At 32.2% G+C, this 13,914-nt stretch overlaps 2 protein-coding genes and 1 long non-coding RNA gene across 6 annotated transcripts in view; 1 reads left to right on the top strand and 2 right to left on the bottom strand.

Moving 5' to 3' along the window:
• The window catches only part of LOC128686432 (solute carrier family 25 member 45), a 60,538-nt gene extending 50,849 nt beyond the window's left edge, over window positions 1-9,689 (bottom strand). For all 3 annotated transcript variants that reach the window (XM_070085771.1, XM_070085772.1, XM_070085773.1), the window contains exon 1: window positions 9,568-9,689. The gene's annotated coding sequence lies outside the window, so the exon portion shown is untranslated. The remainder of the gene's footprint in view (window positions 1-9,567) is intronic.
• Window positions 9,690-10,196: 507 nt separating this feature from the next.
• The window catches only part of LOC138852811 (uncharacterized), a 4,626-nt gene continuing 908 nt past the window's right edge, over window positions 10,197-13,914 (top strand). The window contains exons 1-2 of the long non-coding RNA XR_011392093.1: window positions 10,197-10,731; window positions 13,463-13,914. The exon at window positions 13,463-13,914 is cut by the window's right edge and continues 908 nt beyond it. This is a non-coding gene — a long non-coding RNA (uncharacterized lncRNA). The remainder of the gene's footprint in view (window positions 10,732-13,462) is intronic.
• Window positions 11,669-13,914, bottom strand: part of LOC128686262 (brachyurin-like) — a 25,630-nt gene continuing 23,384 nt past the window's right edge. Inside the window, exon 10 of one of the 2 annotated variants that reach the window (XM_070085770.1) lies at window positions 11,669-13,613. In XM_070085770.1, coding sequence (XP_069941871.1) covers window positions 13,443-13,613 — 171 coding nt within the window. In that variant the 3' untranslated portion in view covers window positions 11,669-13,442. The remainder of the gene's footprint in view (window positions 13,614-13,914) is intronic. The other variant, XM_070085769.1, reaches the window with a different exon arrangement.

Genomic DNA, 13,914 nt, shown 5'->3' with positions numbered 1-13,914 from the left:
TCGGTGGGAGACGGCCGAGTTGTTGAAAAAAAAAAAATAATATATATATACATATATATATATATATATATATATATATATATATATATATATATATATATATATATATATATATATATATATATATATATATATATATATATATATATATATATATATATATATATATATATATATATATATATACATATATATATATATATATATATATATATATATATATATATATATATATATATATATATATATATATATATATATATATATATATATATATATGTATATATATGTATATGCAATAAGATCACAGTAAACAGGTGATTTCAAAATATGCAAAACAACCACTCTGAAAGAATAGAGAAATTCCAAGCGCTTTCGTGACTACTCACATTATCAAGGAACTATGAAAGTAAAGCATCCAAGGAAGCTATATAAGGGGTCTGGCCATCACCTCACTATCAGATCCCACAACGGTTGAACACGTGACGCGCGGCGACCCAACTTGGATAGGTCCTTTGCACAACTCACCCACAAACTATTCTACCCAAGAAAATTTAAAAATTATTATTTGTCCAGTGTATTATTAAATTCTTCCCAAATTCTATTAATTATAAATGGATCTAATTTATATAAACCAAAGGAAATATTCATATTATTGTCAAAACTGCTTTTTATGAAACAAGATTCAATTATATTCCTGTCGACCATGGACTTGCTTGATACTACTTTCTCAACTTTTTGAAAATCAATTGGATTGTTAAAATCTCTTACATGAATAAATAGAGCATTGGAATCTTGTCCAGTTCTAATGCTATATTTATGTTGTTTTAATCTTAGTTCGAGATTTTTACCAGTTTGACTGTATTACGGTCCTATCCAAGTTGGGTCGCCGCGCGTCACGTGTTTAACCGTTGTGGGATCTGATAGTGAGGTGATGGCCAGACCCCTTATATAGCTTCCTTGGATGCTTTACTTTCATAGTTCCTTGATAATGTGAGTAGTCACGAAAGCGCTTGGAATTTCTCTATTCTTTCAGAGTGGTTGTTTTGCATATATATATATATATATATATATATATATATATATATATATATATATATATATATATATATATATATATTTATATATATATTATTATTATTCTTATCACACTGGCCGATTCACACCAAAGCAGGGTGACCCGAAAAAGAAAAACTTTCACCATCATTCACTCCATCACTGTCTTGCCAGAAGGGTGCTTTACACTACAGTTTTTAAACTGCAACATTAACACCCCTCCTTCAGAGTGCAGGCACTGTACTTCCCATCTCCAGGACTCAAGTCCGGCCTGCCGGTTTCCCTGAACCCCTTCATAAATGTTACTTTGCTCACACTCCAACAGCACGTCAAGTATTAAAATCCATTTGTCTCCATTCACTCCTATCAAACACGCTCACGCATGCCTGCTGGAAGTCCAAGCCCCTTGCACACAAAACCTCCTTTACCCCCTCCCTCCAACCTTTCCTAGGCCGACCCCTACCCCGCCTTCCTTCCACTACAGACTGATACACTCTTGAAGTTATTCTGTTTCGCTCCATTCTCTCCACATGTCCGAACCACCTCAACAACCCCTCCTCAGCCCTCTGGACAACAGTTTTGGTAATCCCGCACCTCCTCCTAACTTCCAAACTACGAATTCTCTGCATTATATTCACACCACACATTGCCCTCAGACATGACATCTCCACTGCCTCCAGCCTTCTCCTCGCTGCAACATTCATCACCCATGCTTCACACCCATATAAGAGCGTTGGTAAAACTATACTCTCATACATTCACCTCTTTGCCTCCAAGGACAAAGTTCTTTGTCTCCACAGACTCCTAAGTGCACCACTCACTCTTTTTCCCTCATCAATTCTATGATTCACCTCATCTTTCATAGACCCATCCGCTGACACGTCCACTCCCAAATATCTGAATACATTCACCTCCTCCATACTCTCTCTCCCTCCAATCTGATATTCAATCTTTCATCACCTAATCTTTTTGTTATCCTCATAACCTTACTCTGATGCATGCAGAGGATGAGATGAAAAGCTGTAAGCCTTCTCCCTGAAAGCTGACTGCCTTGGATCAAACGTCTAGTGCAAGCTGGACGCCAAGGTATTGTCCAGTGTGGTGAGAATGGCAAGGAACTGCGTACCTTGTTCCAAGGTTCGTAGGTTCGAGTCTCCTTCAACCAGAGATCAGTGTTTGTGTATATTTCGCCTGCGCTTGCGAATTCCTTGCATATATATATATATATATATATATATATATATATATATATATATATATATATATATATATATATATATATATATATATATATATGCAAGGAATTCGCAAGCGCAGGCGAAATATACACAAACACTGATCTCTGGTTGAAGGAGACTCGAACCTACGAACCTTGGAACAAGGTACGCAGTTCCTTGCCATTCTCACAACACTGGACAATACCTTGGCGTCCAGCTTGCACTAGACGTTTGATCCAAGGCAGTCAGCTTTCAGGGAGAAGGCATACAGCTTTTCATCTCATCCTCTGCATGCATCAGCCTTACTAGAGATTTTAACAATGCAGGGGATGAGATGAAAAGCTGTAAGCCTTCTCCCTGAAAGCTGGCTGCCTTGGATCAAAAGTCTAGCGCAAGCTGGACGCCAAGGTATTGTCCAGTGTGGTGAGAATGGCAAGGAACTGCGTAGCTTGCTCCAAGGTTCGTAGGTTCGAGTCTCCTTCGGCGAGAGATCAGTGTTTGTGTATATTTCGCCTGCTCTTGCGAATTCCTTGCATTGTTAAAATCTCTAGTAAGGCTGATGCATGCAGGGGATGAGATGAAAAGCTGTAAGTATTCTCCCTGAAAGCTGGCTGCCTTGAATCAAACGCCTAGCGCAAGCTGGATGCCAAGGTATTGTTCAGTGTGGTGAGAATGGTAAGGCACTGCATACCTTGTTCAAAGATTCGTAGGCTCGAGTCTCCTTAGGCCAGAGATCAGTATATATATATATATATATATATATATATATATATATATATATATATATATATATATATATATATATATATATATATATTATATATATATATATATATATATATATATATATATATATATATATATATATATGTATATATATATATATATATATATATATATATGTATATATATGTCGTGCCGAATATATAATACTGGTCAATTAGCAAGAACTCATTTAAAATTAAGTCCTTTCTAAAATTTTCTCTTATACGTTTAAAGATATATTTTTTTCATTAATGTTAATGTAAAAATTTTTAATTTTGCACCAAAAGAATCTTAGAAAACTTACCTAACCTTATTATAACAAGCGCAATTTATTTTAGCCTAACCCAACAAAATATATTTTAAATTTGTTTACAATAATTTAATATTAAACAAACATAGTGAAATCTATTTTTTTCGTTAGGTTCAGAATGATTTTGGCAAAATTATTGCATACACGAATTTTCACTTGTCCTATATGGCAAGATGAGCGTTGCTATTTAAGCCAAGATCGCAAGTTCTGCCTATTCGGCACGACATATATATATATATATATATATATATATATATATATATATATATATATGTCGTGCCGAATATGTAAAACTGGTCAATTAGCAAGAACTCATTCAAAATTAAGTCCTTTCTAAAATTTTCTCTTATACGTTTAAAGATATATTTTTTTCATTAATGTTGATGCAAAAATTTATAATTTTGCACCAAAAGGAACTTAGAAAACTTACCTAACCTTATTATAACAAGAAGAATTTATTTTAGCCTAACCCAACTAAATATATTTTTAATTTGTTTACAATAATTTAATACTAAACAAACACAGTGAAATATATTTTTTTCGTTATTTTCAGAATGATTTTGGCGAAATTATTGCATACAGAAATTTTCACTTGTCCTATATGGCAAGATGAGCGTTGCTATTTAAGCCAAGATCGCAAGTTCTGCCTATTCGGCACGACATATATATATATATATATATATATATATATATATATATATATATATATATATATATATATATATATATATATATATATATATATATATATATATATGTATATATATATATATATATGTATATATATATATATATATATATATATATATATATATATATATATATATATATATATATATATATATATATATATATATATATATATATATATATATATATATATATATATATATATGAGGCTGAGATTAATCCTTGAGATACCATTGCCACGAGTATCCTTGGGCCAAGGCGAACACATAGCTACGTGCTATGTGCTTGGTTCTTTGTAGGATCAGTGGCGTAGTGGTAAGGTGATGCGTGCATTGTCTCTGGAGGCGGTACAAGGTTCGTCGGGTCTAGCCCTGGCCTGCCGCAGTTTGGTAAATGATTTAAAATCACTTGTTTCATGATTTCATTGCTATATAGACTGCTTGTTGAGGTGGGTATTCAAATAGGATGAGGCTGAAATTAATCCTTGAGATGTCACTGCCATGAGTGTCCTCGAACCAAGGCAAATACATAGCTCCGCGCTGTGTGCTTGGTTTTTGTAGGATCACTGGCTCCACGTTAAGGTGATGCATACATTGTGTGTTTCTGGAGCTGGCACAACGTTCGTAGGGTCGAGTCCTGGCCTGCCGCAGTTTGGTAAATGATTTAAAACCACTTGTTTCGTGATTTCATTGACATATATATATATATATATATATATATATATATATATATATATATATATATATATATATATATATATATATATATATATATATATATATATATATATATATGTCGTGCCGAATATGTAAAACTGGTCAATTAGCAAGAACTCATTTAAAATTAAGTTCTTTCTAAAATTTTCTCTTATACGTTTTAAGATATATATTTTTCATTTATGTTAATGTAAAAATTTATAATTTTGCACCAAAAGAATCTTAGAAAACTTACCTAACCTTATTGTAACAAGAACAATTTATTTTAGCCTAACCCAACTGAATATATTTTAGATTTGTTTACAATAATTTAATACTCAACAAACACAGTGAAATATAATTTTTTCGTTAGATTCAGAATGATTTTGGCGAAATTGAATATATTTTAGATTTGTTTACAATAATTTAATACTCAACAAACACAGTGAAATTAAATTTTTTCGTTAGATTCAGAATGATTTTGGCGAAATTATTGCATACACAAATTTTCGCTTGTCCTATATGGCAAGATGAGCGTTGCTATATAAGCCAAGATGGCAAGTTCTGCCTATTCGGCACGATATATATATATATATATATATATATATATATATATATATATATATATATATATATATATATATATATATATATATATATATATATATATATATATATATATATATATATATATATATATATATATATATATATATATATATATATATGTCGTGCCGAATATGTAAAACTGGTTAATTAGCAAGAACTCATTCAAAATTAAGTTCTTTCTAAAATTTTCTCTTATACGTTTAAAGATATATTTTTTTGATTAATGTTGATGTAAAAATTTATAATTTTGCACCAAAAGTAACTTAGAAAACTTACCTAACCTTATTATAACAAGCGCAATTTATTTTAGCCTAACCCAACTAAATATATTTTAGATTTGTTTACAATAATTTGATGCTAAACAAACACAGTGAAATATATTTTTTTCGTTAGGGTCAGAATGATTTTGGCGAAATTATTGCATACACAAATTTTCGCTTGTCCTATATGGCAAGATGAGCGTTGCTATTTAAGCCAAGATCGCAAGTTCGGCCTATTCGGCATGACATATATATATATATTCGGCATATATATATATATATATATATATATATATATATATATATATATATATATATATATATATATATATATATATATATATATATATATATATATATATATATATATATATATATATATATATATATATATATATATATATATATATATATATATATATATATATATATATATATATATATATATATATATATATATATAACTACGCAGTACTTTAGGCAGACAGTCACTCCCATACCCCGGTGCATCAGGCTTGTGATAAGTTGTCTTATCAACTTATCACAAGGATTCGAATCTGCATACTCTCTATCAAAGTACATGATAGTTTAGCCTTACATGAAGACCCCAGATAAGTATGGGCGCGTAACGGAAGCTAAAGTGTGTGTTCAGCGAGATAGTGTTAGTAAATACTCGCGTCAGTTTGCGAATTGTTAGGTGCATATATATATATATATATATATATATATATATATATATATATATATATATATATATATATATATATATATATATATATATATATATATATATATATATATATATATATATATATATATATATATATATATATATATATATATATATATTTATATATATATGTATATTATTGGAACCTCGAACGAGTGGTATTGATCAATAACAACACTGCTCTAGCCAAGGATTCAAACCCATGTTGTACTGGCCTGCCTCATGGTAAACGAGAAAAACATGACGCTTTAAACGACAGGACCACCCAACCCTACAAGAATGGGGCAGCCAGCAATGCTAGCTGTTGGGCCGCCATCCGAGTGCATACAGAGGTGTGGGAGCTTCTAAGCTCCCACACCTATATATATATATATATATATATATATATATATATATATAAATATGTCGTGCCGAATATGTAAAACTGGTCAATTAGCAAGAACTCATTTAAAATTAAGTCCTTTCTAAAATTTTCTCTTATACGTTTAAAGATATATATTTTTCATTAATGTTAATGTAAAAGTTTTTAATTTTGCACCAAAAGAATCTTAGAAAACTTACCTAACCTTATTATAACAAGAACAATTTATTTTAGCCTAACCTAACTATATATTTTTTAGATTTGTTTACAGTAATTTAATACTAAACAAACACAGTGAAATATATTTTTTTCGTTAGGTTCAGAATGATTTTGGCGAAATTATTGCATACACAAATTTTCACTTGTCCTATATGGCAAGATGAGCGTTGCTATTTAAGCGAAGATCGCAAGTTCTGCCTATTCGGCACGACATATATATATATATATATATATATATATATATATATATATATATATATATATATATATATATATATATATATATATATATATATATATATATATATATATATATATATATATGCAATAAGATCACAGTAAACAGGTGATTTCGGAATATGCAAAACAACCACTCTGAAAAAATAGAGAAATTCCAAGCGCTTTCGTGACTACTCACATTATCAAGGAACTTGATAATGTGAGTATTCACGAAAGCGCTTGGAATTTCTCTATTTTTTCAGAGTGGTTGTTTTGCATATTCCGAAATCACCTGTTTACTGTGATCTTATTGCATATATATATATATATATATATATATATATATATATATATATATATATATATATATATATATATATATATATATATATATATATATATATATATATATATATATATATATATATATATATATATATATATATATATATATGCTTGTTGAGTATTAAATTATTGTAAACAAATCTAAAATATATTTAGTTGGGTTAGGCTAAAATAAATTGTTTTTGTTGTGATAAGGTTAGGTAAGTTTTCTAAGATTCTTTTGATGCAAAATTATAAATTCTTATATTAACATTAATGAAAGAAATATATCTTTAAACGTATAAGAGAAAGTTTTAGAAAGGACTTAATTTTAAATGAGTTCTTGCTATTTGACCAGTTTTGCCTATTCGGCACGACATATATATATATATATATATATATATATATATATATATATATATATATATATATATATATATATATATATACATAAATATATATATATATATGTATATATATATATATATATATATATATATATATATATATATATATATATATATATATATATATATATATATATATATTTATATATATATATATATATATATATATATATATATATATATATATCTATATATATATATATATATATGTATATATATATATATATGTTTATATTTATGCAGTTTGTTTAGATAAGGCAAAACAGCCTGTATCAATGTAGGCAACAAGAGCATTTCACCCCTCCATGGAAGATGTGTTCATTTAATATCACATACCTACAAGTCCTCCCAAAAAGCTCATTGCTAGTAATCCCTTCCTTAAATCTCTTGTTAGAGCAACTGCTCAAGAAGAAATTTCTCACCTAGCTGGTAGTAACAAGTTATCACAAGTTATATACACTGATGGATCTAAACAGGAGTCTTCTGGCAGGGCTGCATCTGCTCTTGTTGCCACCTCCCTAGTTAAGAACGATAATAAATTTGTTGAGTTAGGCATAAGAATTAACAACTGGGCGTCTACACTGCAAACTGAATTGTTTGCAATCCTAATGGCGCTAAAGCTAACCTATGACACTGAGCTTGACTCTGTCATCATTACTGATTCTATGTCATCATTGAAGGCTCTTGACTCATATAATGACTCCAACAACATGCTCATTGGGGAAGCCAGGTATAGATACTCAAAAATCAGGGACAAAGGAATTAATGTACAATTGCTATGGATCCCATCACACATTGGATTACTCCTTCATGATAAAGTTGATATGTTAGCCAAGAAGAGTACCCAGAAGGAGAATGTAGAATATAACTTTGGTATAACTGTGTCTAGCATTAGGAATAATATTAGGAGAGAAGTAAATAATGAAAATGATTGTTATAGGAATGCAGTTAGAAGCCTGAGTAGATCTATAACCCACTATGATAACATGAACGTAGATAAGTATGTTTATGGAGCAACTTGCAATGTGAACAGACTGACTGATGTTGTAGTGGCCAGGCTTAGGCTTGGTTACAAGTACTTCAGGCAGTTTGGGAGACACACAGATGATGATCAAACTAAATGTAAATTATGTGATCAGGCATATGGTCACTCTCTTGAACACTATGTGCTTAATTGTCCACTTATTGAGGAATACAGAGACAGACAGTATAATAACCTATGTGACATGTCAAGATATCTTATTAATGAAAATAAGATACCAGATATACTAAGCAAATTTCCTAAATTTGCTTGTAACAGATAAGTGAACTATAGATATGTAGATATAAATCCATATGTATTCCTGTTAACTCTTTGGGGCCTAGTTCCTAGGCCTTTTGTGTATCCATATCTCTCGGGCTACCGTCCATAGGATGGATATGGGGTGCACAATAAACTAGCCACTAAGGTGGCAAAAAAAAAAAAAAAAAAAAAAGGCAAAACAGCTTGTGGAAACCATGTGGCAGCGTGTGTTACATTTCGTAAACTCGATTCACTAATATAATTATTTCATCTTTGAATATTATACTCACTAATAAGTGTGGTCTTGTTCGGTAAGATTAGTGGCAAAAGTTCCACAACATAACGAATATAAAATAATAGTTTGACACATGACCAGTGATAAGAAACGCAGGTTAGGTAATTTGTTACATCACACATCCTTACCGTAAGTAGCTGTCCGTTGTGTTTTTGTCGTCAGTTTTGAAGATATTAGGCAGTACAAGAACCGTGCAGCAACAGCACCTCCTAGGTTAACACAAACAATATTACTTGAATGTTTGTGCCACAACCGAGGGAAGGAAAAAAAAAAAACATTGTTCCCGGCATCTAATTTTATTTCTTACATTTCGTGTTTTATCGTCCCAATAGATTGATATCTGTACAGTTATACAGGTTTTTATTAAAATACAACAAAATGGACAATGTATTGTTCTTCTTTAAAAGCCAAGGGAAAGAATTCAGTCGAAAAATAGAAAAACAGTAACGTCTGGTAAGAGAGAGAAGCACTCAGCTCTTCCTCCACTGACCTTGCTGGACCTGGTTGCCAGGAGTTCCTTAATATTTACATTAACTGGTTAAATTTCTCGCATCGTAATGGCGTAAGTATTATAGTCTTATGGAGACCTTAAAGTGCATGTACTGAACTACAAATTATACAAATTTAAGTTGTATATATCACCGTAACACAAGTAAACAGTAGTGACTGAATGGGAATGGTGTGTGGGTGGGGGAGCGGGAGTGGGAGGGGAAGTGATATGTGGGCGGGGAAAAGGGACGCTCTGGGTACTAAACTGTGTCCCTCTCGCGTGGTGGGACGGCGGGGAATATTTTGTATCCCATCCCCCTAGGAATGGGACATGAATTATTGTAACCTCGGATGTGTAGTGTCATGTATTGTTTTTTAGTGATAACAATGTTGTGGGTGCCATTTTAAATTTCTTTTGTGTTTAGATGTTATAGGTACCATTGCAAACTGCATGTGTGACGGGAAATACAACTGCAACACTAAATGAAAAGCAGGAAATATTAAACTTAATCTTTCAGTGAAATGAATTACATAACTTAAAGCAAAAACTAGAAAGAAAATCCTCTCTGAGACATGTTAATGTCTCAGAGAGGATGTTAAGAACATTTTGTGACCAGAATACTACGACTGAACCGACTGCTTTTACAATTCCAGGTTCACATTTAGACCGACTGAGCTAATCAGTCTGTGTATATCTGGAGTATACCCGGAGTATACCTGGAGAGGGTTTCGGGGGTCAACGCCCCCGCGGTCCGGTCTGGACTTACAAAACCGTCGGATTGATGAATTGTACTCCTTTCCAGGTATGTTAAGATTCTCATTTCATGTAAAAACAACGTTGTTATGTGTTTATCCATTCAGAAATATCATGGAAAAAATAGTATACCCGAAATTGCAAAAATTGCAATTGTTAGGTAACAGCAGGGGCGTATCTACGGAAAATAGCGCCTATGGAAGCACTGAAATTGCGCCCCTGTCCAAACATCCGATACCCATGTTTTAAATAACATTACCATGAAATCAGTTCAAAAAAATATAAGTCAGACTCGTTAATCGTTTACTAAACAAATTATGGCACTACACGAAAATACAACTGCACCTTCCTTACTTTCACTGATACAGATTGGTCTATGATATGCTCAAAAATAATTTTATTTTCAGTTTCTTCTCTTTGTAACATTTCTACAGAAATGTTAAAAGCAGGTAGGGATATAGTTTTGGAGTGGTTGGTAAAGTTTTTATTCAATAAATGTATGAAAGAGGGGAAGGTACTTAGGGATTGGCAGAGAGCATGCATAGTTCCTTTATATAAAGGGTAGGGGGACAAAAGAGATCGTAAAAATTATAAGGGAATAAGTTTACCGAGTATACCAGGCAAAGTATATGGTAGAGTTATTATTGATAGAATCAGAGGTAAGACGGAAAGCAGGACTGCAGATTAGCCAAGAAGGTTTTAGAATGAGTCGAGGATGTGTAGACCAAGTGTTTATATTTAGATAAATGTAGGGAAGTTGTCGTTGCGTTTAGGGATTTAGAAACAGCATATGATAGAGTGGATAGGGGAGCAATGTGGCATATGTTGCGAGTGTATGGAATAGATAGTAAGTTACTAAATACTGTAAAAAAATTTTATGAGGATAGTGAGGCTCAGGTTAGGGTGTGTAGGAGAGGGAAATTACTTCCCAGTAAAAGTCGGCTTAGATGGAGTTGTAAAAGAAGTAAATGCTAAGGTGTTGGGTAGAGGGTTGGGATTAAATTATGAGGACTCTCATACAAAATGCGATATTTTCACCAGTCTTCAGACATGTAATTACTAAACCTCAAAAGATTGTCAAAAATTCTAAGCTTAGCAACAGAAGTGTCTTTATATGCTACTCTTATCTCATATCTTTTAGTGTTTCTTGCCACCTGATAATAGTCCACGAAGAATCGAAACGTTGCTTTGTTTCCATTAGGTTATGTTAGGTAAGGTTTGTCAGGAAACAGGACAAGTGTTTCCTGACGCGGGTCTTAGTCAGATAATGACCCGCCTTTGGAGCTTAGGTCATCTGACCGATGCCTTCCGCTGGCTTACCGGTCCACCCCTTTAAAAATAATGATCATTTATACCAATAAGTATCTATATGATATCTGTTTCCATTTTAAACTGTGGGCTTTTTGTGGTTTTTAACTAATGGTTTTAATTAATTTTACTTTGGTCTATGCATTTATTTTTATTTTGCTTAGAATAATGGTGATACAAATCAGAAGATATAACAGTAATTTACTATATATTAATTCATTACATGAGTGCCTAAAGTTTAACTAAATTATTTGAAAACAGAAGAACATAACAGGAATAGCATGAATGAAATTTAAAAAAAAAAAAAAATCACTATGATTAAAATGATTTTTTTTTTTCAGAAAATGTGCATAATATATATCTGCAGCAGGATATCATTTGCCAATCAGTTCAATGATAATACTTCATCCTGGCGACTAATGATCACGATTCATACACAACAGAAAGTGTCTTGTTAGAGAGAGAGGTTTATTCCTTTCACTTGTTACTAGTTTATCAAGTGTTAGAAGTAAGAAAGAGTTTATACTCATGAAAAAGATGTAATACTATTTCTCTGAATGTTACTTTAACCTTCTCCTTGGAGATCATCTGTAATCTTTGCAAAACGTGTTTTTTGACCTGGAAATAATATACTCTGGAATATATTTTTCTACCTGCTAGATCTTGTGCCTCCTAAGATGAACGTATGGTAACCATCATGTACTCTCATCCTGGAGAATCATGAGGTTTATCTAAGCAATGATACACTCTGGGGAAAGGTATTATGCCCTTTTCCGGGCATATGCGTCTTAGTCTCGTTCTTTCAGGCATGTCTTGCTCCCTTCTCTCAATAAAACTTTTCAGCGGAACTTGGAAAATGTTGTTCCATATCTTCCACCAAGAAACTCAGGATCATTCTCATAATTAGCTAAAAAAAATATGTGCTGTGTCAAAAGGCTCTGTGGTTTAATTATGAAAAAAAATACCTCCAACATAATAAATGATCCTAATTAAGTGGGTAGACTATCAGTTGTTATAGTTGCACGTTATTACTTGATAAAATTATGCAGCTTGCCATTAAGCTTTTAGTCAAATACACAGGGCCGGATTAGGGGCTGCAAACCAGGGCTCTTCGCCAGCTGGAGGGCCTTCATAGATTAACTGAAAAGTGTTCACAGTTACTGCTGTAAGTTATAGTAAGCTATTACATCACGTATATGATGAACTATTGACTGTTGTGATTATTTTTTTCTTTTTGAGAATATCACTGGGAGGCTTCACGATATTTGTAATCCAGGGGCCTACAAAATCTTAATCCGGCTCTAACAACAAAATATTACTTTTTCTATCAATATGAACCAGTTTGCTAAAAGCTGATAATTTATTGCATTTCTCCATTCTAGCAGTTAAGACAATTGTCCTCGTAGTGAAACAAGCAGATTCTTCAGTCTTCCAAAGAGTACACAGTCAACATTAATATATTTTTCTTGCAGTGACATTCTGGATCCAGTCAAGAAAATAGGCGACAGAGATATGGCCATCCGGGTATGTGTTCGAACAGTCTTCGGTGGCCACAAAGCTCACCACTCCCCACACCACAGCTCGGCCCTCGATCATCAAGAAGACACCACCTCCTGAGTCTCCCTGAAACAATTAGCAATTAAATCACAAATAGGAAGTGAAAACTTCTTGAGGCTTTTTTCCATCCTGGACTCAGGTAATATCTTCATTGGACAATGCTTGGACGGACCGAGAGGTCGATCAGACCTCGTTCTGATATTCCATTTCGGAAAAACAAGTAATGATTTGCAACATTTTTGGTGAAAAGTGTTTAACTAGTGACGTTTCTGACTGTTATTAGTTGGAAGGACAGAGAACTCCGAGATTTTTAAAAAGTAGGGAAGGAGGGGGGGCGGAAAAAAAAGCTGTATCCAATCATAGTTTG

Source organism: Cherax quadricarinatus, chromosome 17 (genome assembly GCF_038502225.1).
Source record: "Cherax quadricarinatus isolate ZL_2023a chromosome 17, ASM3850222v1, whole genome shotgun sequence".
In the NCBI taxonomy this organism is placed as follows: Eukaryota; Metazoa; Arthropoda; class Malacostraca; order Decapoda; family Parastacidae; genus Cherax; species Cherax quadricarinatus.
Note: the sequence above shows the minus strand (reverse complement) of the source record. Positions and strands in the feature narration are given on the sequence as shown.